This window comes from Convolutriloba macropyga, chromosome 8 (assembly GCF_964194025.1).
Source record: "Convolutriloba macropyga chromosome 8, txConMacr16.3, whole genome shotgun sequence".
In the NCBI taxonomy this organism is placed as follows: Eukaryota; Metazoa; Xenacoelomorpha; order Acoela; family Convolutidae; genus Convolutriloba; species Convolutriloba macropyga.
In genome coordinates, this window is record NC_134475.1 from 19,913,748 (window position 1) to 19,935,747 (window position 22,000).

The 22,000-nt window shown below is 35.3% G+C and overlaps 2 protein-coding genes across 3 annotated transcripts; one reads left to right on the forward strand and one right to left on the reverse strand.

Moving 5' to 3' along the window:
* The first annotated feature begins 897 nt into the window (after positions 1–897).
* Positions 898–12,471, forward strand: LOC142344561 (uncharacterized). Its single transcript, XM_075396323.1, has 9 exons — positions 898–1,157; positions 3,508–3,760; positions 4,245–4,494; positions 5,816–6,025; positions 6,373–6,582; positions 7,485–7,628; positions 9,933–10,079; positions 10,569–10,925; positions 11,206–12,471. Exons 1-9 carry the CDS (start codon positions 1,139–1,141, stop codon positions 12,193–12,195), a joined length of 2,580 nt encoding a protein of 859 aa, XP_075252438.1. The 5' UTR covers positions 898–1,138; the 3' UTR covers positions 12,196–12,471.
* Positions 12,259–15,856, reverse strand: LOC142344562 (uncharacterized). Of its 2 annotated transcripts, none has more exons than XM_075396326.1 (4): positions 14,886–15,856; positions 14,158–14,335; positions 13,627–13,910; positions 12,259–13,178 (listed from the first exon to the last, which is right to left on the reverse strand). In XM_075396326.1, exons 1-4 carry the CDS (start codon positions 15,085–15,087, stop codon positions 12,733–12,735), a joined length of 1,110 nt encoding a protein of 369 aa, XP_075252441.1. In that variant the 5' UTR covers positions 15,088–15,856; the 3' UTR covers positions 12,259–12,732. The 2 variants fall into 2 exon arrangements, with proteins under 2 accessions (XP_075252441.1, XP_075252440.1); XM_075396325.1 differs by having other exon boundaries at positions 12,259–13,190.
* Positions 15,857–22,000: the final 6,144 nt, after the last annotated feature.

The window sequence follows — 22,000 nt, forward strand, 5'->3', positions numbered from 1 at the left end:
TTTGAAATCTTAAAAATGTCAAAAAGCAATTCTTTAAATTAAGTAAAAAGTGTTCTTTGAGATTCCAAATTTGAACTATTTCGAATTCTGTAATAGTTGTGCATTTCAAAAAATGTAAAAAGATCTATGTGAAAGATCATTTTGAAGACAATTTATTCAGCTTCTAATCTCCAGGACCAATACATTTTTCTACAATAAATTTTTCGGACTTTAAAAAATCTCGATGTTTGTATCTTGATGTTTTTTTTCTGTAGGTCAGTTCTCTAGGTCTAGGTTAGTTAAAACAAAATAAATTTTTGCAATTAGTATGGTAGAAATGCATCAATCGTACCGTGATTTCACCCTCTCTCATCAGCTTGTACTCTTCGACTATTACAAAACAATTAGTTAGATCATCTTCGAATTGCACTAACTTTGCCATTTTTGTTAGATTTTGAACATTTTACGCTAATAAATCAATCGATCGACTTTTAGTTTTCTTGTCGCGAAAATAAACCCCAAAACAATGGAATGCACTTTCATGACAAAAATCTCAAGAATGGTGTAATAATCAAGAACATGATATTCTCGCAAATTCTTTCAATGTTTTGAGCTCTTTCAGATATATGAACTTCTACATATTTTTCCAGCTGAACTACACAATTGAATGCTAAAATGATCAATTTAATTTCTTAACTCGTACTTATCACACTTAATTGCAGCATTTTGATGTCATTTATTGACAAACTAAAGATCGTTCGGCTAGTGGAGCACTTCGGCATCATGAACAGTAACGTGTGTACTGTCTGGGAGGAAAGTAGTTTTGGAAAAGAAGTTGGAAAGAAAAGGAGGAAATGAAGAAAGGAAGGATTGGGAATAAGAAATGAGTGAACAGAAAAGACATTAGGAGTTTTAATGACAACCCAGCGAGTTGTTGGCGTCTTAACCATAATGCGATTAAGAAGCAGAGGCGAATTTAGTTTAAGTCTTGTTATATTCGTTATAACCGAGTTATATAACCGTTTATGACACTGATATAGGCATATTAGCTAACTGCAGTGCTCTCCTCAGACTCAAATTTTATTTCCCGATTTATCGTTTTCTATTTCTCTTTATATATTTTCTATTCTTAACTCTGTTTCTATTTTATTCCTGGAGAATGAGTTGTTCTAACGCATGTGAGTACAAATCTAATCGAATAATTTCAACTTTTTATAATGGCTATCAAAATATTTTCGCCGGCTATTTCAACATTTTTCAATCACTTAAAAGTAGTGCTGGCCCAGCTTTGAACTTCTCTTCGAAAAGAGCAACAATTCCGTTTTTGTTATTTAATGCTTAAGTTTGTTCATTTATTGCAGTTTGCAGAAAATTGGGTGTTTATTTTTTTGGGCAAGCTTAGAATCGGGCCAGGTTAGTAACATTTTCGGGAGAAGTTAGAGACTGGAATTAACAGAGTTTTTGCAAATGGTCAAAAAAAATTATCAAGTAATGAACGTCTTTTTTAAATCTCTACACTAATGATACAAACAAACAAAACTTTCCGGATAAAAACCCTAATTGATAGCAGTTTATCGCAAAAATCTTGCAAGATCTTACATATACCAGGCGTTTAACTTTGTCTAACCGTGAATATAATAACAAATTAACTGAAATAGCTAAAACGAACAATTCAATTACTGTTATAGTCACAAAAAGTTGAAAGGAACATGACTTTCTGTGGACAACTGGAAATGAAAAGTTCCCATTTTTCCAATGTTTGCTCATACTGCAATTTTCAACCTTGTTAAGCTGCTCTTCGAAGTCACGGTTGAGATTTTTTCCGTTTGTGCCCGAAATCTCAGTGGCTTCATATTATTTGCACCCCAAACGCATGAGCCATTTTGTAACATAGCTATTTAGTATGTTATGGCTTGTGCTGTGTAACGGGGGTAGGGGTGTGCGTAATGGGAGGGGGGGGGGGCAAACGGAAAAATCCCACGACCGAACTGCATTCAATTTGGAGGAGGGTATAATTGTATATTGTTTGTTTTCCAAAAATTTTTATCTGTAAACACAAATTATAAAGTAAAGAAGCAAACGTGTTTCTTTGTTTGTAATGGTTTATCTTTACTAAAATCAGGGGAGAATGTGTTGTTTTGTTGTTTTTGGCCCTTACAAAAAATGACAGATTTTGAGAATTTATAACAAGTCAGCTTATATTAGTCGATTACCGAAACTGCTTCAGATTAGATAAACTGAAATTCGAAGTTACGTAAGTATTCAACTTGTATAATTAAGCACTGTATCAGTTCCTATATGAAAATTATTATTTTTTTAATATTTTTTCTTACAATATTATCATATACAAAATTATTTAAGTTACAAAATTTTTACTCACGCTTGCCAAAAATTGTTGCTATCAGATTTCGCGCTATCTTCCAAATGGGATTACCTCTACTGACCTTGAAAAAAATTCTTATTTCTTACATACAAAAAAGAATTAAACACCTTGCTCTTTTCAAACAAAACATAATTAAGAAAAGTCATTTTCTTGATAATGTGTATGACAAGCTAAACTACCTTATTGACCTGGCGAAGGCAAAAAATTTAATGTTGAAATTAAGCTGGAGGATTTTTTTTGCAAGAAATACGTTTTGCAATTTGTTTGGCTGATGTTTCTTCAAATTTTTCACCAGATATGTTTTGATTTTTTTTCACTCTTATATATCATAAGCTTATCAATAGCTTTGTCCACTAAATATCTGAAAGCCTGCAGCTTTACCGGCTCTAAATCTACAAAATACTGGTTTCATTTGTTCACAAGAAATAAACATTATGAAGTGCAGTGATATACTGCAGCTTTTTAATGTGAAGTAAAAACAATCTCGCTCATGCCGACAAAATACAAGGCTTTTGTTGTTAGTAAGTTAAAATTCACAACAAAATCGTAATCAATATACATCTGACGAAATAGTTTTTGTTTTTCATGCAGCGATTCAATAATCTTTTTCATCATTGTTTAAACTTGTTTCATATTTCTTTTGGCTCTCAGTCAGAAGGTGAATTAGAAAAAATGCAACAAAAACGTATAATAATCCCGTATCATTGTGTGAAATGAGTTAAGAATATTGCTTTCATCTTGATGGTGAGACGAATATGTCTTCAGTGTTTTTGTTTGCTGCACGCTCGCTTTTCGCAAATCGGTCCAGTGTTTTGTATAATCACCCAATGAGGTCTCCAAACAGATTGCGTATATACACTATCAGGTATCAAAAATTTAAAAGACATGTTGTTGTTGTGTTGATCTTAGTATAATCAATGATGATGACCATTTTCTTATGTTTGGAACTGAACTTTTTTAAGCAACGTAATGACCCGTAAAGCCCATGTATAACACGCTTATATACGATTAAAAACTGTTTAATGAGTTTTTGCGAACAGAACATATTGTTGATGTGTTTTGTTGGACTTGGATGTAACTAGGCGTTCTTGTTTTAATATATGATAGCTTTATTATCATACAACGATTTGAAACATGTATTTCAGTCACTGGAGGGTACGAACACTTCCACAAAATGCACGCATGTCTCCAACCTCATATAAACAACTTGCTTGGTTGTCAAAATAACAACAACAACATCAATGCAAACAACAATAACAATGATCACAACAATATAACCCACAGTTGCCACGCGAGCCCCAACTCTGTGTCCCCCTGCAGTCGAGGACCAGGAGCTAATAAGCGACCTTTGACCTCTGCACTGTCAGCCACAAGTTTAAATTCATCAGATTGCGGACCGTAAGTTTACTATCACTATGCATGTTACAAAGTCATTCCACTGCAATTTTAAACTCTTTAAACCTTTAAACTGGACTAACACTCTCCGTGCCGTTTTAATTGCTCCTTAAAACTTGTTTAGTCACTTAAAAAAATGGTTGCAATTCTATTTGGCTAAAAGTTACTACAAGAAGTGGAATCAAAAGGGGTTGAAGGGCATTTTCGAAAGGGCAATTTAAAACGCATTTAAGAAAAGTTTAACTGTAATTCTAGCAAAGCCCATTCGAGACTCCACCAATAACCTCTATCAATAAATGAAAAATATCTACCTGGGCGCCTAGTTAATGAAGGAATAACGGATACCGGATATTATGCCAACGGCAATTCACCCCACTAACCAACGAACTATCCATTAACTATATATGCAGTCTCAATTAACTCACATAACATTTCACCTAAGTTATAAAAAGACATTCCATGCCAAATTTATAATTTAACATAACAGGGTAGACGCTAAGCACGTTGGAATGGAGAACTGTCACCCCAATAACAACCATCACCATCACCACCACCCCCACACCGTGATCAGTTACAAGCCAAAATTGGAGCAGAGAAGCCACTCACAAAGTCCGGCCAGGTTGATCTCCAACAACCCAATTCTACCCACTGGCAAACAGATATTCATGCGTGGGAATAGTTTCATGGATCTACCCGAGAGGACTATGCAACAGCAGGACGTGGAAAATTATAAACAGGTCTGTTGAGATTTTGAGAAAGAGAAAGTTAACTATTTTTTATTCTCTTAAATGTTTCTGAAACTGAGCAAAACTTATTCGCAATTGTGCAATTGTGGTTAATTAAAATTATTCAGAAATTAAACGGTCAATCCTCGATTAGATTGCTCAAATTAACAGTGCTTTAGAATTCGCACATTTCATTATGCCAGCCCTAGTGATCGACGAAATGAAAAACTTGCAAGCATCTTGGAATCAATCTTGCAAGTGAATGCATACGGGTACCAAGTTGTTTGCAAGATTCTTGCTAATTTTTCGATTCACTTGCAAGAATCTTGCAAGCTTTTTTGATTCATATGCTTGAGAAGTTTTAAATTCACTCATCACTAGGGAGATCTCTGCAATGCCAGATTCTAGAATGCCAGATTTTCCTATATGCAGTGCCAGATTTGAAATGTATTTCAAGATACATGATTTTGCTAAACACAGAGAGTCTGGCTCATATCACTAACCGCTTTGCGGTTCTCGATTAATGCCAGATTTAAGCAGCGTCACCTAACATATACTTCTCTTCTTGCGGCAGTTTAATAAAACGAGAAATTTTGTCAACGTGAAGTTAAATATAAAGAAGATATATTTACTTTTGGTGCAGTAGACCGTAGTTCAGTTTATAAATACATTGGGAAAACTATAAGTCTTTTTGTTGGGTTGCAAAAGGACGTCTCAATCCCAAATTTGTAGGCAAAGAACTTCACTTTGATCTCATGTTAAAGATGATAAATTGAGCGTGCGAAATTTAAGCGTAAACAAAAACAGAAAACTGAATTTCTTCTTTGATATGAAGGAGCAGCTTCCAGAAAATCTAGCAAAAATTCATCAGAAACTTGGGCGAACGCTTTGTTTTGGTTTTTGTTACGTCTCAATTTTTGATGAAATTAAATTATTCTTTTGGAGTTCATAAATATTTGTGATTTCTGCGTAATCGCAGCTGGACAGCATTAAGCCACAGCCTCCTGTTCCCTGCTGCCACTTTCATATTATTATCCAGATTTCACACTGTTTTTCTCAAGAGTAGTTCTACACTCCTTTTTGGTAACTGTGGCCCCTTTTCTTTCTCATTTGGCTCCCTTTTCAGAAACTTTCTGGTGGTACCATCATTACAGCCAAGATTGGTCAGGCATTTCCTATCAGAAAGCTTTTGGTCAAAAGTTTTTATCCCAATTAGAAAGCTGTATGCATTTTTGTCAGATTTTGTTAAACTGTCTTTTTCAATTTCCGATTTTTTAGCTTTCACATTCGTTTCTTGACCTACCTGGTTAATGCCATAAATCTTGTTTTCCAGGAAGGCGATATTTGTCTCGACGAGGCGGAGATGGAATTTCTGGAGGAATTTGAAGAGAGGTACCTGATGGCGAACAGAAATAAACTGGCTAGTAGGGGAGGGGGTCAAATGGCACCAGGCACAGACCTATCTTCTGATCAACAAGTGTTGAATGTTTACTCAGATATCGTCAATGGAAACTACTTAGCACCACAGCCACCAAACTCACAGGTTGTGAAATTTATAGTATATGCTAATTGAACACTTCTAATTTGCGATGAAAGGACCTTAGCTGGGCACGTGAAAAGACTTTACCTCGCCTCAAACTATTAGCTGGCCGTATATTTATAGTCACTAGTACCCACACCCCGACTAGACTTTTTTGTGCATTTTTCCAGGCGGAGTTGTCCAGAAATATTGGCGGAGAAAAGCCGGGAAATTTGATTATACCAGTTTTCCTACAAGGAATTAGCGGGAGACGATGCACTGTGGGAAGTTACATGCTCTGTAAAAAAAAAGGTCCGGCTATCAGAGTCCACTGTTCATTATTGAATAATGTATAGTTTATTCTTGTTCAGGCTTCACAGTTGTCTCCTGGCGCACTAATGTTTGCAACGGATGGAAGCGAGTCAGCAATTCTGGGTGGAGGTGGCGGGGGAGTGGGGGGACTTGACGAAGTGGTGTACGAACCGAGTCCTGAAGTCTGCTCTTGGGAATCGTGTGGGAGTTTTTGTGGAGAGCAGTCGGTTTTAGTTAGTCACGTGATGCAGGAACATATTCAACCACAGGTTCTTTTGCTTTCATTTATACTTCAATAATCTATAGTACATTCATTTTTCATTAGCATTTTAGAACTTGCCGGTTTATATATAATTAACATTGTCCATAGGGAAATTATTCTAAAATGCCCTTGAGCAAAATTAATAGTTTTCGAGGGCTTCCCGATTTAAAGGAACTTCAGCATCTTCAAAGAATGACTTTAATTTCGTACATTTATACTTTGCTGACGTAGAAAACCCGTATGTGTGGTTTTTATTTTCAAAATGTGTCAAAATGATTCTTTGAATTCTCGATAATTTGAACTAATGAGACTGTTCCCATTAAACAAAATCGTCTAAAAAGATATCTAACTGAGGTATTAATTTTCGAGAAAAAAGCATCCTTTCCTTAGAGAGATATCACATCACACTAATGAACGCAGTTATCGAAGAGATATTAATTTGCAGTTGCGCATGACTTATATATGGGTTAATTTGGCTGCACTTGTTCTTATTGGATAGCTCAGTTCATGGACTTTATCACGTACATCTGAAAATTAAGTTCATTAGTGTGCTGCATTTGACCCTCGTTATTAATGGTTTCTGTCCATTTTCGGCCTTGTTTCAATCCATTCCCAGGTTGAGGTTCCAGACCGAAAGTCAATGTCCAGACCCTCCCAGACGGAAAGTGTCTATGCCCAGACTTTTGAGCGCTCACCAGACATTAGTGCGTTTTTCCGTGTTTCCAGACTATGTAAATTTGAACGCACGACACCCCCGTTTAGCGTCCATCTCGGTCTGGACATATCAACTTTCGGTCAGGGACCACAACCTGGGTTAACTGCTAGATACGCCAAAAAAAGCAGTTGTCCAATATACACTTAGAGTTTAAGCGACTTTTGTTGACTGTTTTGTTTTTGTGTGGATTGTAGACAGATGCGAAGGACTTTGTGTGTAAGTGGGAGGGGTGTGAGAGGATGCAGAAGCCATTCAAAGCACAGTACATGCTGGTTGTTCACATGAGGAGACACACCAAAGAGAGACCACACAAGTGTACTGTGCCAGGATGTGGAAAGGTACCATCATCACATCATTTCACTTCTCAAACAAAAATAATTAATTTTTCTGCAAAAATTTGATTGACTCATCACTGGACAAGCCAAAAAGGTTTGGAGCATCTCTGAAACAAAAATTATCAAAACAATATCAGGCTAAGTACCCAAGTTGAGGTGTCAATGCTAAAAATTGTTTTAATGATGTAATAAAGGCGTCGAATGCGGTGAATAAAATTTCGGTGAAAGCAAATATTTTGAGGAAAAACATTGAATCCGTGTACCTGCTACCGCATAGTTTTTGTGATTGGAGTGAGTAGGCAGAAATTAAGATGCTGTAGTCTGATGAGGCTTCTATGAGTTGCTGTCTGAATATGCCAAATGAATACGAGCCAAAACATCATTGAGCTGTTAAATAGGAAAAACATTGAGCTGTTTTGAGGAAAAACATTGAATCCGTGTACCTGCTACCGCATAGTTTTTGTGATTGGAGTGAGTAGGCAGAAATTAAGATGCTGTAGTCTGATGAGGCTTCTATGAGTTGCTGTCTGAATATGCCAAATGAATACGAGCCAAAACATCATTGAGCTGTTAAATAGGAAAAACATTGAGCTGTTTTGAGGAAAAACATTGAATCCGTGTACCTGCTACCGCATAGTTTTTGTGATTGGAGTGAGTAGGCAGAAATTAAGATGCTGTAGTCTGATGAGGCTTCTATGAGTTGCTGTCTGAATATGCCAAATGAATACGAGCCAAAACATCATTGAGCTGTATTCGACTAATGAATTTCTTGGCAAATAAGATCTTATGACGAGACATTAACGAGTCATCCGGGAAAAAATATTCGTTTTTTCACTCCTTATTTAACTTTTCTACGAAATTCAGTGTTTTTAATTGAGGACAGAGAAACTGCCTTAATGGCTTTGAAAATTATAAAAGCCATTACGAAGTTTGTGAACAAGAAATGTCTAGAAAGGCTGGACTCAAATATTCTGCGCGCGTTTTCAGTAAAAGGGAGCATTTTAATACTCAGAAAAACTCTATGTTTTTAAGAAGAGGCAGCAGGAGTAAATCTGAAAGATAAATATTTTAGTAACCCTTTGAGTTTTACCAGCTTTTTTATTTGAAAATTTTTCTCTGCAAAGTTGAATTATTTGACAAATATCAGTGCTAATAGTTAAAAAAACTGAAGCGTCTTTTTTCACATGTACAACAATTTGTTGCCTCCTATAATACCACAGAATCATATCACTGTTTGAAAAAAATCGATTTTTAAACATATTAAATTCTCGGTATAGTCGTCTTATTCTTGCCAAAAGAAACGAGCCTTTTTTCATCGGTATCGTCGTTTCTGTTAGTGTTTAACATAAGATAGATTCGATATGGTCGTTTTTCAAATGCTAGAGATTTGCTATCGCCGAGAGAAATGCCAAGAATTTTTATATTCTGTATTTTAAAAGCAGATTACTTCAGCAGACCGAACAATGTTCGGTTTCAAACGTAACTACACGTCAGACTTCGCTCGTAAACTCAGTTGTTGTGATTTGACCAAAAGAATTCTTATCCACGTTCAACAAGTTTGTTACCTTTCTTAATTCAAAAATTTACAGTTTGAGGTTCCTGCAAAAAGAACGTTTGAGTACATTATAAACAGTAAATTCAGATTTTTCTATGGAAAAACCAGAAATTTTTCACGTCTAAAGTTGAACATAACAACGACCTCTTGCGTTTAAATACCGAACATACTGAATTTTCTGAAACGGGCATACCGAATCTCTCGCGTCCAAAAACGATGATTTTGGTTATTCCTTACGTTCGAAATTGACAATACCAAACAAACTGAGCGCACCGAAGCTTTCTTACGTTTGAAACCGAGTATACGAAAGGTGGCTTAGTTTTTTTGTCGTGTTTGTTCGCTCAAACAGACTAAAAATAAGCTGATAAAATACAGGATAAACAGTTGGCTCCTGATTGTTTGATTTGCCGAGTATTTTGAGTCAAAGTTGAATCAAACAGTCTTGGAATTTATATTTAACGTGACTCTGATTAAGTAACTGAAAAAATCTGGCATTTGTCGAGAATTGGGTAGTGGTTGTGTAGTGGTTGTCAAAAGGTACAGCTACATTAGAAGATTTAAGTTACCTTGATTGAAACACTCACTTTGCAAGTTTTCAAAATCTGGCTTTGCCTATAGGAAAATTTGACTATCTAGAATCTGGCTTTGCATAAATCTGTCATTGTAGAAATGAGAAATGTTCATAGTATCAATTCTTTTTTCCGCAACTCCACAAGTAACATGAAGTTATAATTTGGAACTGTTTTCTGCAGTCGTACCCTCGATTGGAGAACCTGAAGACACACATTCGCAGCCACACAGGAGAGAAACCGTACAAGTGTGCAATACCAGGATGCAACAAGGCATTCAGCAATGCATCAGACAGGGCTAAACATCAGAACAGAACCCATTCTAACCAGGTTACAATTTACCCATAGTTTACCCGCAAAAAATTATTTATGACTCGTTTGGAAAATCTTGCAAGATTTAAATTATTTTTTTACACTGGTTAAGTTTCGACTGTAAACCTATAACTCACTTAGTTTTGGGTCGGTAAACAAATAAGGCAAATACATATTGCCACACTTTCGTAAATGGTTAAAAAGTTATATGCTAAAATTATGTCGTATGTTAAACATAGTCGTCGAATTGAAAACAAGCATTGTTTTAATAGGAAAATGTCTGATATTCAATGTAAGATGAAAAATTAGTGACTAAATTTGTACTATACTATATAGCTCTCCACCTGCAAAAGGAAATTAATTCTTGCTAATTATGAAACGCAACATAATAAGTTGAATTAAATATTAGCCGAGATTATATTTGAGTATCTAAGATGAGTTGATAGCGCTTTCTCAAAAGCATCTCTCTCGGTTTTTAATGGAGCAGTTTGATTTTTTCACCTTTAGAAACCCTATAAATGTCGTGTGGAAGGATGCGAGAAACGGTACACAGATCCAAGCTCACTTCGCAAACACGTAAAAAGCGTTCACGGATTGCACACGTCATCAGCTGAACAAAACAAACAACAGTTACAACACCGACCAACAACATCCTGTTCATCAGCCCAGGCACCATGTGTTCAGATAGCTCCTACCAATCATGGCAGAGCAAATATGGTACTGCCACCCGTTCCTTGTAGTCAGCAACCCAGTGGAAGGGCAGGAGAGGGTGTGGGAGGGGGTAGCTTGCAAACGGATGGAGGTTGTCGCCCGATACAACCGCGACAACACCACGTTGCTCTGGGCAGCAATGTTCCACTATATGTAAGCCAATGTCTACTTAAACGTTTTAAACTTCAAATAAGTGATCGGTCGTTTCTGTATGTAGGTCTACAACGCCATCAAACTTTGCAAGACTGTAATTAAAGCCTATTGCAGTTCTTAAAGGATATAACCTAAACCATCGCCAAAATTTAAAATCACAATAATAACGAAGTTAGCAAGATTTAATAACACGATTAACCACGTCGAAAGGACATTTTTCCCTAGTCTGATTCATGGCCAACATAATGATGAAATTCAATGAATTGCATGTTTTCTTCAGGTGGAACCACCAGAGTTGACCTCGAATGCAACCCTTTCCTCCCCTCTACCGTCGTTCATCGACAGTCCCCATTCCTGTCCCTCGCGATTCGCAGGACAACCGGCCTCTGCAAGTTTACCCACCTCCCCTCTCATGCTCCATAAGAGCCTCACTCCACAAACAGTCCTGCCCGCATTCACCGAAATCATCTGCGCACCTTCGGATCTGAAACCCTGCACCATGATTAGCACCTCTGGTTCCCATCATCATCACCACCATCCTGCTCAACACCAAAGTCACATGACATCCCAAATTGCACCCCAGCCCATATATTTACCGGGACAGGTAGTAAAACACGGTCCATCAGCTCCCAGCTCTCAAATCGACGCTGTTAGTTTCAACGGTGGGGATAAGAGCCTGATTCATCACCACCACCACCATCATCAACATCAAAGCGCCGTCCAGTCAATCGTTCCAATGGTTCCCAATGTTGTCAACAATTCGGAATCCTTTACCCAATACCGATCAAACGCAACCGGGTCCCCATGTAACACCCCTCATACCGGAAGGCGCACAGCAAGAAGTCTCTCCTCCAGACGAACTCCGAGTCACCAGGTGTCCGCACAATCAAGTCCAGGTATTAAGGCTGAGATCCCATGTGCACCTGCGATGAACCACATAATTCTAACAGACCAAGATGGAAAACCAATTAGCATGTACCCAGTGTGCGCAAAACGGGAGGAAGGCGACCTAGATATGGAGAACGCTCTGGAACAACAACCCCAACATTGTCACATGCATCCGGTCGAAAACAATAACTGTTCTGGAGGTCTCAATCAAAATTACGAGGACGAACTTTCAAGCGGTCTTTCATCGTGTCATATGAGTTCAATTATTGAAGGTCGTTATGATCACAGCTCGCTCGGAACCAATCAAAGAAATAACAGTTTGTCCTCTAACAACGGCGAAAAATTTGTTCAGTACTGCAGCGGTACTAACGGAAGTCGTTAACAAGCACAATTAAACTCGCCAAGCCATACCCTGGGAAAGCAACTTGGAAACTTTCTGAGAGAGTTGAAAACAAATATTTTTCAATTACATTCACTTCTATTTTTGTACAAAACTTTTTCACGTTAGTTGATAGAAAAGAGCATTGCTATAAAATTATACTCAAAAACTAAACTTAAAATATGCAGAGCATAAAAGTTTGGAAAATAGCTGATGTAGTGTGTTGTGCAATGATAATGATTCCCTCGAGTTTGTTTTCAATAAAGATTGCCTACATAACTTTTTCAAAATCTTCGTTATTCTTTCCATCCCTTCACAATATCCATCCGTACGACAAACCAGGTGCTTTTTGTAGCACTTTTTCATATTCTAGACTAACGCGTTCCATTTAATACGCTACCAAATTGGTAGAAAGAATAACAAAGTTTTTTTTCAATCAGTTTTGTCAAAAGTTTCAATGTTTAGTTTTCACTAGCACAAAATTGAACAAAGTAATGCCACGTTGGTTTCATCATGCTTCGATTGCGTAATCTAGTCACGTTACTCGGCTCCTTGCGTAACAACGGCTTCAAGTTCCGCATTTTGATGTTCATCATGATTAGGTGATGTAATATCCGCTGAAGTGACGTTTGGCGATGGCGCAATAAACGATGACGTAGCTGGCTGAGACGAGGTCGGTTGAGTTTGGCGGTTCCTGTTGGCCTGCAAATTCTGTTCTTCCTCATTTGGCGTTGTATTTCGAGTCTGGCTGTTGTTGTTGTTGTTTACGTCAAAGTTCAACAATGTTGAAATGTAAAAAAGGGCACTAGCATTTAACAGGTTGATAGACACAAGACCAGCAGCAATAAAAGGCAGAGTGCATCCTCGAGCAGCCCGTGTGGCTTCAGTGCATGTTGAAATGGCACTCAAAAGGGCTACAATTATGTAGGCGAATCTCAGGGGGTGTCGGAACCGGATCCAGAGATGACATTGCGAGAAAGAGATTCCTGAAATGATTCCTAAAATTGATATGATTTGTGAATTATGTCAATTTACGGCGTGTACAGCCAAATCATGGAAAAAATCAGAAAGCCATCGCGAAAAGTGTCATAAAGGCAACAAAAAAACTAAAATTAAATTAAAATAAAAGTTCTAATTGTGAAAATAATTTTGAAAAACTTGTTTGAATTTGAACTTACTATAACCACCAACTATGGTCATAACCAACTATGACACAACGATTATAAAACAAGTATTTCAATTGATGGCAACGGCGCTGGGAGCACTACAGTAGACATTTATATCTGTAGACAATTAAGTACAAAATTCAGTGATATCTGTAGATATTGCCAATTAAAAACAATATTGTCAAAATTATTTTCCAGATGATTTCCAGGACACTTCTGAACAGGAAAACAATACTTGAAACTAAGAATATATCAATTGTGTTCTCACCTAAAATGGCGAATGACAATATGACAGCATTGACTATTTTTTGTACTCCGACTGGGTAGCATAAGATGGAGTTGGAACTGGAATCAGAAGGAGATCCAGGCAGAAGGGCAGCTTGGATCAGTCCTAATATGGCCACTAGCAGACTGCACACAAGCAGTCGTGCCACTTTACCCTCTGCGATTGTAGAGGTGGATGAACGAGCCCTGGCAGCCCGGTTGTTGTTGGCGTTGGCTGCATTTCGACGTCGGAATTCGCGTTGGATATTCTTAGAAGCCTTCTCTAACCTGCAATAGAGATCAAACTTTAATACCAGATATTAGTTTATGGGCCCATACACTGCTAGGGGTCTAAGAAGGCACAAGTACTGCGGTTTCTTCCGGTCTCTAAAGTTGCTTGATTAAAAATGTTTAGGTATTTAGCTCTACGTTCCTTGTTAACAATCTTGACAACAGTGAGAAATTCTACTGCATGTAAACTGGTCAAAATGTACCATTTGTGACAAAATGAAATAAGAAAGCAAATAATGCTCACCTCCTTGTGAGATAATCGTGTCTAGTTCTAGGCACCATCAGTCTGATAGGCTTCCTGCATTGGGGACATTTGACCCTGGAGCAGACACACCCTCCATGCTCGTGCTCATGTCCACCTGAATTGTTGTTTCCATGTCCATGGCCTCTGTCTTCCTGTCTGTTCAACATTTCAGGGCCATCTAAAATGTACCGCCGTCAGAATTGGTTCAAATATTTAGGGTTAGCAATTAAATATTATTTGCGTATATTGTTGCTTTGAGACAAATTTGCGCATAATCAGCTCGAAAAGGTAATTTTTTGAGACTATTGAAATTGAAAGATTTGTAGAACCGTTCGTTTCTCAGCCTTAAAGTTTGATTTTCAATTTCAATTTGATCTACTAAAATGGAAAAATACGGTAAAGAAAAATGCTCCTATTAAATTAAATTCTTCTAACTCTTCTACAAATTAATCCCTTAAGGAATCAAAAAATACGTTTTCAGTTGTTCCAGAGTTTTTGAAATTTGAAATCCAAGAACTAACATACTAACAAAAAGCCGAAAGAACAGAGAACATGAACAATAACAATATCTTGAACCATGACAATAACAAGAAAAATGAGTATGAACTGTAACAAAAGTTTTAGACTATGATTTTTTGTATTTTGTTCAAATATTGCAGATTTAATTTGAAAGTGTTATTGAGTGATTTCTTAAGTCGGAGTCTAAAACTGGGGTTGCATTTGCATACCTTCTGTATCCAGTGCGGGCGAATTTGGGTCCCCATCCGGTGATCTCGCGTGGGCACTTAACACGGCATGCTGCAAGAGGTCAATCAAGCAGTTGCAACAGTAGCTGTGCCCACATTCCAACACTACGGGGTCCTTTTTCTTCTCAGAGTGGCAGATTGCACACATGTCCTCCACGTCGTGAATAACTTCGGTCTCAGTCATTATTACTTATAGTTGTAGAAATAAAATACGAAATTGGGACTGGAAAATTATTTTTGAGCAATTCTCTTGCTTTGCTGGTACTTATTCGTGTAAGTCTGGTTTAGTAAAGAAATGTACGTCTGAACGCCGTGAGTAAAAACAGAACAATAACTAGAATTTGAAATTTGAATGGTCCTCGTTCTTATGACTAATCCTGCGACTCATTTTGCATTGTCCGGAACAAATCTTAGTCGATAATTGCATAATCACTTTCGCAAAATTAACTAATCCTCTCTTTGAATGGCATATTTGCTAATTACCGAAAAACTCGAGTTAAAACGCTGCGAGCAGTGACATATAGTATTGCGCAATTATTTAAATGTATTTAAATAGGCTTCAAATTTAGAGAACTTTTTACCCCCTCAAGATAAAGTACTCAAGTTATCGATAATTACTCAATTCGCCTTTGTCTTAATGAGGTACCAGTGGAGTCTAATCGATAACACGTGTCTCAAAACCGGCTAAATTAGCGACAAAATGGTACTAATTACGTCTACAAACTTTTAAAATTGATAAATAAAATAGATAAGACTACGAATATTTAATAACTTTTGGAAGTTATAAGAATATAAAAATGCATTGTATGGTCTAATTTTTGTATGGCTTTATGGTTAAACATTTAATACAATATGTGCCAACTTTCTTTGCTTTCTCTCGCATCCAAAACGTACCAATTCCATAAAAATGAGATTCACACACAAAATGCTCTATTTAGTAACTTGCACGCATATACACGCAACTCTTTGTATAGTGATAACAAAACCATATTGAAAAAACTACATATTTGTTTGGACAAAGTTGAGCCGAGTTTTTGTTTTTGACGCTTTTGTTTTATTGCAGTTGGAAGTATAAGCTTCAAAAGTTATTTTGAACCTCAATTTTGTTGACTGAACTTTAAAAAATGAATTTTTCCAGATTGTTCAAGCTTCGGTTTTTCGCATATTTTGCTGTTCAATTTTTGCTAGAAACAAGATTTCACTTTCAGATTTCAGCTATCAATCACATAAATTGATAGCTTTCAGATCAATCACTTTCAGATTCCAGATATCAATCACATATATCAAAGTTTTTTGCTGTTTGTACATACCAGTGTTGAAAAACCAAAAAAGATATATAAAGCAAAGGAAACCGAAGAAGAAGTGATTTTATGAAAACGGTTAAATTGTATGTTAAACTAATGAATTTTTTTTCAACGTTCCTAGTTTCGACATGAACACAAAAAACATCACAGAACTGCTCTTTATGCCGAACAATTAGATTTATATTAGAAATAAAGTAATTTAGAAAAATAACAATATCTAAACATTTTTCCTTAATTTTTCTCAGACATCCAGTTCCACTGTTTCACTGCAATTATTTTTAGATTCAATTGAATGACTAAAATAATACTGTAATTTGTACAAAATTGAAGCGAAAGAGAATCACAAAAACAAATACTGACAAAATTCAAGGAAAATTGAAACATGCGGTTATAAAAGATATCTAAATTATAAACTGCTAACGCAAAAACCGTTGTCTTGTAAAAACTTCTGATTATTACAAAGACTTCCGCATGAGCAATTTCTGTTTGAAACCATTTTAAGTCGCTAAGTCCATTACAATACGTAAAATTCTCCATTTCCGAGCAAAAGAAATCGTGCTCATATTTTTTTAGCCATCTAAGAGAGAACATCGTAACAAAAAAGTGCTACGTCTCATAAAACACAAATTTGACTCAAGAATACATTAGAAATTGTATGCATCCGAAATTTTCACAGAATAGGTGTTTCGCGGATTCTCGAAAAGGACTAACTCAACTTTCCAAATCGGTTTCAGCCCACCTAAAAAGACAACACGATGCGCCGTTAAAGTGACGTGAAAAAGTTTTGAAAAGCCTTAAAAAGCATTTAAATTCGCTGAAAAATGAAAAATTTTAACATATTTGGTTTAACAAGCGGGGTGCCCAATCATTTGTGAAATTTATTTTTGGGTAAATCCCTTTGCGAGAAATGAATGGCGAAAAAAGTTGAAGTCGAAAAAGTGGGCAGAATACAACCAGATTAGTAAATAGTTTTTTATTTTTGTAGGATTATAAGTATATATTAGACTTAGACTCAATATATATATATATATATATATATATATATATATATATATATATAGAAGTATATATTAGAGCAGGGTTTAATTGATTACTTTATCTGTAAAAAATTTAGATTTTCTTCATACGTTTGAAAAAGTTTGAAAAAGTGTGTTTAATGAGAAATTTCATCTCAAAATAATCAATCAATTAATTAATCCCTTTAATATATATACATTGAATGGTGAATGCTTTTAACAATAAAACTTTTTTTACCGGAAAAGTTCGAAAAAGGAAGTAAATTATTTGTTCTTTTTCTAAGTTTTTTTTTGGAAACTGGTAAGGATCTTGAGCAGTTTTCCTATTTTTGCTTAAAAATAAATTTTAATTAACCAAATGGGATAAGGTTTGCTATTCTTTTGATATTTTCTCTGTATTCAATTTACGGTTAACCAACTTTTTCGCTCGAAGATAAAAAGTGGTATAACAAAAATATAAATTAATTACAAACCAAATCAAGCATTGGTTTTACATTTTCTGCAAAAAAATTTTGTTTGTTTAAAAAGCCAAAAATTTTGTTTTTTTTTATTCTTTTTCAATGTTGCCATTAATTTTTACCTCTTTTTTTCCCAGTATTCTAGTGGATCATCAGCAAACAGGTTACTTATAAGAAGAAACTTGTCATAAATTATCAGAAGGAAATTTTTTCAAAGTTGTTTGGCCAATTTGAAAATTAAATCCGTTAGAAAATACAGTGGAAAAATATTTTAACTTTCACTAATGTTCAACTCTGCAAATCATTCTTATTTTTATTGAAATGATTTCATTAAACTAAAAATCCAATAGAAGACATATTTTAAAATACTTGTAGAGGCACACCCAGTCGAACAAACAACATCAAATTTATTGTCATACAAAAGCACATAAAATGACACACACAAACACTGAAATACCTACACACACTCACCCACAAAAGCGCACACTCCCTCTCTCAAACTCATATGAACAGCAAAAAAAAGCACACACGAACATGAAAACACTCAAAAACACACACTCAGATGTACTCAAACACACGCAGACAGATGCACACATGCAAACAAAAAGCATTTAAATTCGCTGAAAAATGAAAAATTTTAACATATTTGGTTTAACAAGCGGGGTGCCCAATCATTTGTGAAATTTATTTTTGGGTAAATCCCTTTGAGAGAAATGAATGGCGAAAAAAGTTGAAGTCGAAAAAGTGGGCAGAATACAACCAGATTAGTAAATAGTTTTTTACTTTTGTAGGATTATAAGTATATATTAGACTTAGACTCAATATATATATATATATATATATATATATATATATAGAAGTATATATTAGAGCAGGGTTTAATTGATTACTTTATCTGTAAAAAATGTAGATTTTCTTCATACGTTTGAAAAAGTTTGAAAAAGTGTGTTTAATGAGAAATTTCATCTCAAAATAATCAATCAATTAATTAATCCCTTTAATATATATACATTGAATGGTGAATGCTTTTAACAATAAAACTTTTTTTACCGGAAAAGTTCGAAAAAGGAAGTAAATTATTTGTTCTTTTTCTAAGTTTTTTTTTGGAAACTGGTAAGGATCTTGAGCAGTTTTCCTATTTTTGCTTAAAAATAAATTTTAATTAACCAAATGGGATAAGGTTTGCTATTCTTTTGATATTTTCTCTGTATTCAATTTACGGTTAACCAACTTTTTCGCTCGAAGATAAAAAGTGGTATAACAAAAATATAAATTAATTACAAACCAAATCAAGCATTGGTTTTACATTTTCTGCAAAAAAATTTTGTTTGTTTAAAAAGCCAAAGATTTTGTTTTTTTTTTATTCTTTTTCAATGTTGCCATTAATTTTTACCTCTTTTTTTCCAGTATTCTAGTGGATCATCAGCAAACAGGTTACTTATAAGAAGAAACGTGTCATAAATTATCAGAAGGAAATTTTTTCAAAGTTGTTTGGCCAATTTGAAAATTAAATCCGTTAGAAAATACAGTGGAAAAATATTTTTTTTCACTTTCACTAATGTTCAACTCTGCAAATCATTCTTATTTTTATTGAAATGATTTCATTAAACTAAAAATCCAATAGAAGACATATTTTAAAATACTTGTAGAGGCACACCCAGTCGAACAAACAACATCAAATTTATTCTCATACAAAAGCACATAAAATGACACACACAAACACTGAAATACCTACACACACTCACCCACAAAAGCGCACACTCCCTCTCTCAAACTCATATGAACAGCAAAAAAAGCACACACGAACATGAAAACACTCAAAAACACACACTCAGATGTACTCAAACACACGCAGACAGATACACACATGCAAACAAAGACGAGCAAATCTTGAGCAGAAGCAGCGAACTTGACATAGCAACACATTATTTATTTTTTACAAAGTACACCTACTAAAAATTGAGAGAAATATGAAGCTTGCATTCAAAAACTGCATCGCAAAAGTCCAAAGTTTGCACACATATTTCTACACTTTCAGAATTCGTTCGGCTAGAATAATATGTATTAGTTCACATTATGAGATTGCCTTTTTCTTTTAGTTTTCTTGAGGCATTATTTCAGTTGAAAGTAGATTAAGAATTATTTTAATTTAGCTTTTTAAATGCGTAAAAAACAATTTGTTAAAGCACAAAATTTAACCTGATTATCCTGTGTGCAAGAAGATTTAAAAAGCACAAACGGTTTTTCAATAAGTGTTTGTATTGTGTCAGACATTCTTTTCAACAAGAAAAAGTGAGTTTTCGTTCAATCAAAAATCTTGGCTACAATTTTGCAACATATCTGTTTCTTGTTATGGACATAAATAGAATCTCGTATAAAAACGAATACCTCAAAATTTTTTTTTCATAATTCAAACTAGAAATTAGTTAACAAAGTTTTGCACCCAAAGCTTTTACAAATCGGCATTGCAAGAAACCATTTAGTTGTTAGAATTTATAATGCAGACCTAAAAATCCAAAAATATCCATTAACAAAACCACGAACTCTTTTCGAGAGTCCCTTAAAAGGGTCCTTTATAAAGATAAAAATTTTGGTTTCAATTTGACAAATTAGCGGTTTCCGTGCACAGTTTGATCAATGGAAACAATAACTCTATCAATCGTTAAAAATTTTGCCAATATAACAAAAATAAAAGTGAGTGTATTGAGTTACAAGTAAAACTGCCGAGTTACCTGTGCAATTAGTGTAACTACAAAAAACTTTGCACATAGTATTTATTAACGTTTGTCTAATTTTGGCAACGAACTGAAAAATTCTATGTCCTGACAGGCCCAGGACGTTGTGAAAAACTAAAAACGCAGTGACAGGTCATTTTTTAAACCAGTGCGTGAACTTTCAACTGTCAGTAGTAGCAAAATGTGAATTCCAGTCTGATTGCACTATCCTAACACCTGTATTCAGATGTCTTTTTTTATCTGCATAACAAAAAAAAGATAAAACAAAGAAGTTTTCATCAATTTTATGACAGAATTTAGAAACTTAAGTGGTTTCAAACGTGAATGGGGGAACATTACTGTGAATAAATTCGGTTTCCTATGCAACAAAAACAATTTTATCCTTTGTGAAAAGTACACAATATCAAAATTGGTCAAAAATCTGAGAAATCTGTTTCATATTTGCTTATACATAATTTTATGGTGAGGTGTGATTTTTTATTAAAACACTCACATGCACATTTTAAAATGCCGAAAGACAGCAGTGCCAGACGTTCATACTTAGCCAGAAGTGGACTTTCGTTGACTATCGTCATTTGAAAATGTGCGCATTTTGTGTTTTAAGCATGGTTACATGACTCTGCAGAAGTTACTTCGAATATCTGAATTAATTTAATATCCCGAACCACTTAGTGGTTTTCGATAAACACCAGAGGTTCTCAGTGACTTCAAACAGAGTCCTCTCTAGCCCGTTTTTCAGACTCTCATTTTTTTTAATGAAGTGAATTTCCATGACATTTGTAACGGAGGTTAAGATAAAAAAAATTATAGCAATTGAAAACAATGATATTTTGGGAAAATGTTATAGCTTATCGTGACAATGTATAGCGGTTCCCATGAAGTTGCAATAAGCGAACGTTTTAAAAATACTCTCCACATTGCTCATTTGCATGCTCAATTGCATGTTTTGCCATTTTCGGTCATTTAAACTTTATGGGACAGACTATACTCTTTTCGAGAGACAATGAAAAGATCGTTCAATTGTAGTTGTTGTGTTTTAATTGATGTGTGGAGTTTTGATCAAAAAATTAAAAACATTTATTTCAGAGGTTATTGTTGTTGCTTTGTTCGGCTAATTGAGCTCGTAGAATTGTGCGCTTGAGATAGCTTTTTTTGGTAGCACCCAATTCTGATGAAGACATCCCAAGCCATGTAGAAATTGTCATGGGAATTCGAAGAAAAGTTTTTCGAATAGAAAACGGGTTGCCGTTTTTAAATTTGACACCTTGTTTGTTTTATCTTGCGATGTTTTTTTTCAATTCAAGTTAATTGCTCTCCTTTCTTCCCAACATCTGTCGTCAGATCTCGCTGTTGACAAAGTTGTTACTAGTTAATGATCAGACATTAGTAGTAGACGTCTATGGTCAATGACGTCTATATTCTGCCCCAAACTTTGTGGGTTTCTAACTTTTACGCCCCCTTCCCCTAGCACACTTGCTATTATGCCTTAACATCACAAATGTTGATAAAACACACCAGGTCCCAAGAAAAAATTCCTGAAAAGACCAGATATTCAGCCATGATCAGATTGAATGGGGGGGGGGG

Bases quoted from the DNA above. Each gene is read 5' to 3' on its own strand.
- LOC142344561 (XM_075396323.1), top strand. The intron at 10,080-10,568 runs GTTACAATTTAC...TTTCACCTTTAG, and splicing joins ACAGAACCCATTCTAACCAG to AAACCCTATAAATGTCGTGT. The intron at 10,926-11,205 runs GTAAGCCAATGT...TGTTTTCTTCAG, and splicing joins GCAGCAATGTTCCACTATAT to GTGGAACCACCAGAGTTGAC.
- LOC142344562 (XM_075396325.1), bottom strand. From the start codon at position 15,087: ATGACTGAGACCGAAGTTATTCACGACGTGGAGGACATGTGTGCAATC. The intron at 13,911-14,157 runs GTGAGCATTATT...TCTCTATTGCAG, and splicing joins CACGATTATCTCACAAGGAG to GTTAGAGAAGGCTTCTAAGA. The intron at 13,191-13,626 runs GTGAGAACACAA...TATCAATTTTAG, and splicing joins ATTGTCATTCGCCATTTTAG to GAATCATTTCAGGAATCTCT.